Below are 4,425 nucleotides of genomic sequence, written 5' to 3'. Positions count from 1 at the left end.
TTTAAGACGTATTATCTGGGCTACCAAAAGAAAGTGAAGTTCTGATAAAAAATATGCCCTGCTTTGCTGTACTTACTTTACTTCAGGACATTGACTATCATTTAAATGTATAAAGAAGTCTTTCTTAATTTTCAATTCAACACTGTAGCAGTAAATTAGAAACAAGCAGGGTTCTGTTTCGATCAATAACAGTGAAGAAACAAACTATTCAGGAAGTAACAGAGTTTTTCTTGGGACTTAATTCGATTTGCCAAAAAAACTGATGGTGTTAATATGCAAAATTGAAGAGGTGTCGGTGCAGTGAAGTCCAAGGTACTGTTCTCAGGAGGAAACCTAGATTTTAAGGAAGCCCATTGGGTCTTTTTTTCGCGTTTGGTTTCGGATGAAATCCTTGATGTTCCTCCAGGTCCTGTGGGAGAAGGTTCTTTGCTCAGCCTTAAACATCTTCATTATTGGAGCTTTCCCTGGCACTGTACGGCTTTTTAGGAAGCCACCAAGGTGCTTTGTCACTGCTGCTTTTTCACGAGAATTCCAAGCCCTCCTTGCCTTGGGTCCCTGTTTTTCACATACACCTGAAAGAAACAAAAGTATCAGTAAATTACTGCATTTTATATTACCGTACAGACAAAAAAAATCTGAAATCATCCTTATAAGAACCTGTGTATTTTCTATAAGTTGTTGCATCTGTTACATGCTTTACATGTATCTACAAAACAATGGGTCAAATGTCAGAATGACAACCGACTTTCTCACAAGGCAATGGACCTACACAGGTTGAAATGTATGTCAGCATTTTTATTGTATTGGAGACATAAAAAAAAGGGGGGGGGAACTTAAGAAGTGCATGAGAGAACATTTTTATACATCTGAATATGATCTTATGTCTGTGGACACCTATGTTCTCATAGAATACCATAACTTTTTGTACAATTTTCCCATACACCTAGACAAACTGAAGGACAATTATCTTGATATAAACACTATGGTCTTGATATGAACACTGGGGATAGTGCGCACTATATATTATGGGGCTTTAAAGCAATGACCCATGAACAAAATTATACAGATATGCCACATTTTTCACAATTTACTACACAAGCAACTCCTCATAAAGGTTTTCCATGACAGCAATTCCATGCTGAGCAAAGGCGGTGTGCATCACTCATCTCAAAGGGAGTATTACTTAGGAGATTCCACTGCAAGGCATTAGCATCTACCATGGGGGTAGCCTTGTCCAAGGCTCTTTTCGCATGAGCCCCGCTTCGAATTCAGGTAGCATGAATTACACGTTGGACGACGAAATGCATACATGTCATGTATCTGACATGTCATAGAATGCAGCAGGAATAACATACAAGCACAGTACTGCAGTACTTGATTATACCGTGAGGTCGAAGCATGGTTTTTCAACCTCGTACAACGAAGCCGAAACACAGCCTTGTTTCTATTGTAAAAAGGTCAGATTGTGGGCGGAGTTACTTTATGCTAATATTTCCTGAAGGTGTATGCTCACTGGCTAATTTTTTTATCCTTTGTGGATGCACTATCACACATAGCGAATGAGCATAAACATCATTACATCATAACGAGAGTCTATGAATGGACAATTATTCGCCCAGTACAGGATATGAATATTCAAATATCCGATTCCAGCATTCAAAATTGGCACTGGAATCCCAGCGCAATAATAAAGAAAAACATAAGCTGCCGTTTACAGTAGGAGCAAGGCTCTGTTTCGGCTTTGTTGTACGAGGTTGAAAAACCATGCTTCGACCCCACGGTATAATCGAGTACTGCAGTACCGTGCCAGTATGTTATTTCTGATGTATTATATGACATGTCAGATATGCAGTTCGTCGTCCAACGTGTTATTCAGGCTACCTGGTGAATTCGAAGCAGGGTGCTTGCGGAAAGAGCCTTGGACAAGGCTATCACGGGGGTATCTTTTGCACTTTTTTCGCCTGCCATGAGCTGAAAAACATCCTTCATCCCCACACTACACCCACCTTTCTTGTGTCTGTTCCCAGTACTTGTAGATGGCTCCTCTGGTTCAGCATCAGACTGTTCAGCTTCAGACTGGTCAGAGTCAAAACCAGTATCAGATTCAGCATCTGTATCACACTCTAAATGAAATAATATACAACTTATTAACTTTCAGTCATTTTGTTTTTTCATTAGTGGAAAAATGCATAATTTAAAGAACAAATTACTTAATTTAAGATTTAACATATGTCACATGTCATGCATGTATTTGAATGAGTGTTTTTGGAGTGCCGTCAATAAAATCCTGAATAAATTTGGTTTCAAACCAGGACTGTTACTAAACCTGACTAACATGACTAAGTTCAGAAGAGGGACATTTTGTGTTTTATTGTTTTACATCTGTTGAGCGGGAACTACATGTAATGATCATATAGTGTAAGCCATCCAGCTTACACATGTGCACAATTTTTAATTTGGTCTTGTGTGCAAAAGAAGGAATGGAAGGAAATGGACTGGTGTTCAATAGCGATAAGGATGGACAAAATGCAAGCTGATTGACATAGGCCATGCTTTGATCCCACATTACCATCAACCATCTAATGTACTTTGGTGTTATGCATTATGGAATGAAGTGGGGTTTTGGGCTTTTGACTCAAATACTGTTTTTTACTTTCAATACAGTTTCTCTGAATTCCATCCTATCTTTACTTCTGTTAAAGGATCTCTGACACACATGTACTAAATAATAGTGGTTTTATCTTACACCTTATAATTATTAAACAACACATCAGTTTGAAAAACACGTTTTGAGTCTTTCGGTGTATTTTTAATTAATTTATTTTCTTTAAAAATATTAGTCCCTAGGAATGCCCACAAAAACAGGCCACTTGCTCGATTCCTCCGCTGATGTCACATGCAGTACTTAATGTTCTACTGGGCCAATTTTATGAAAGAAAGTACACACACTTGAAATTCATCATGTGGACTAACCCGGTTAACCATTTATACATAATTGTTCTCTGGAAGTACATGAATACCCCATGAATAAATTAGGCGATGTCAGCGGAGGAATCGAGCAAGTGACCTATTTTTGTGGGCGTTTCTATGGACTAATATTTTTAAAGTAAATAAATGACTTAAAACATACCTAGAGACTCAAAACATGTTTTTCAAACTGATTTGTTGTTTAATAATTATAAGGTGTAACATAAAACCATTATCTAATAGTATGTCAGAGATCCTTTAACTCAAAAATCATTGTCCCTAATGTATGTCCAAAATGTAAGATTAACAAATATTAAATGTTTTTCTCTACCTTCATTAGGATTGAGTTGAATATCTTGCAGGCTCTTCCCAGCAAGGCCTTGGATGTTCCCTTTCTCCATATTCAAAAGAACTTTTGACACTTTTGCTACTTGTAGCGTAGACTCAGGGAGCCTGTAGTACTGCCTGTGTGTTCTAATGTCGTGACCAAGAAAACTGGCAAGGAGGTCTAATTCATTATCTTGCAGGTTCATGATCTGCGACACTGTTGCAACATGTTTTCGTAGCCGTGTGGCTCTGAGGTATGACGGATGTTTTGCCTCACAGAGATTTGCATGCTCCCGTACAGTGTCGGTCCCTCTCAGATGGCCTTCCCCATACCGTAATGCAAACAAGTAGACATTGTTCACATCAATTCCAGCTTCAGCTCTCTTGCATGTCAGTAAGTCTAAGGCGCGTTTCATTCCATCTGTAAGAAGAACAACTACAGTTCTAGATCGCTTCCCGATTATCTCAATGCGCCACAACAGCTTGCAGAGTGTTTTTTCCCAACTCGTCAATGCCCCATCCACAATGTTGCCTTCACCATTGGTGCACTTTGTGTAGTCTGTTAGGGTCATCCTGGATACCTCTCCTGGGCGCTTTCTGTTAAAGATGATCACATGTGTAAGGAGTACTTCACTTAAGGATGCCCATGCTTTTCCAATTTCTGCCCTCTCTGTTGCACATGAAAGCACCTGTTCTTTTAATTTAGACTCTGCCTTCAGGTACTTAGATAACTTGACAACGTCTTCAGTCAGTGGTAGCAGTTTCGGGTTATTCCTCTTCGCCTCATGCAAACTACGTAAAGCGTGATGGCTTATTTTGTCTTCCCACTCTGTTGCATACAAGGACAAAAATGATTTACACATCTTTTCCAGAGATTCGTCACCTGACATCAGAGCCTGACCTCGTAAGATTTCACAGCATGTTTTCACACTATGTCCAATCTTCAGTGCAAGACTTGGAATGCAGTAGAGATTTGTTTCCTTATTGAAACCTGCAGCAATTCGTGTTGCATGAGTAACAGCTTCAAATTTCATAGGGCATATGACACTGGTTAAGGTTGCATCTGTTTCACCTGTCGTTTTTCGGAACTCAAACACCATCCTTGCAAAATCTCTTAACCTTTGACGAATG

At 39.1% G+C, this 4,425-nt stretch overlaps 1 protein-coding gene across 1 annotated transcript; it reads right to left on the bottom strand.

The window, feature by feature from the left end:
* Positions 1–333: 333 nt before the first annotated feature.
* LOC117299161 lies at positions 334–3,866 on the bottom strand. The gene is made up of 3 exons (XM_033782623.1): positions 3,299–3,866; positions 2,007–2,123; positions 334–572 (listed from the first exon to the last, which is right to left on the bottom strand). Exons 1-3 carry the CDS (start codon positions 3,864–3,866, stop codon positions 334–336), a joined length of 924 nt encoding a protein of 307 aa, XP_033638514.1.
* Positions 3,867–4,425: the final 559 nt, after the last annotated feature.

Source organism: Asterias rubens, chromosome 14, assembly GCF_902459465.1.
Source record: "Asterias rubens chromosome 14, eAstRub1.3, whole genome shotgun sequence".
In the NCBI taxonomy this organism is placed as follows: domain Eukaryota; kingdom Metazoa; phylum Echinodermata; class Asteroidea; order Forcipulatida; family Asteriidae; genus Asterias; species Asterias rubens.
This window is presented reverse-complemented; position numbering and strand designations above follow the sequence as displayed.

Coding starts and splice junctions, on each gene's coding strand:
- LOC117299161 (XM_033782623.1), bottom strand. CDS start 3,866: ATGACCCTAACAGACTACACAAAGTGCACCAATGGTGAAGGCAACATT. Junction 2,124..3,298: donor TCAACTCAATCCTAATGAAG/GTAGAGAAAAAC, acceptor TATTTCATTTAG/AGTGTGATACAGATGCTGAA. Junction 573..2,006: donor TGGGAACAGACACAAGAAAG/GTGGGTGTAGTG, acceptor TGTTTCTTTCAG/GTGTATGTGAAAAACAGGGA.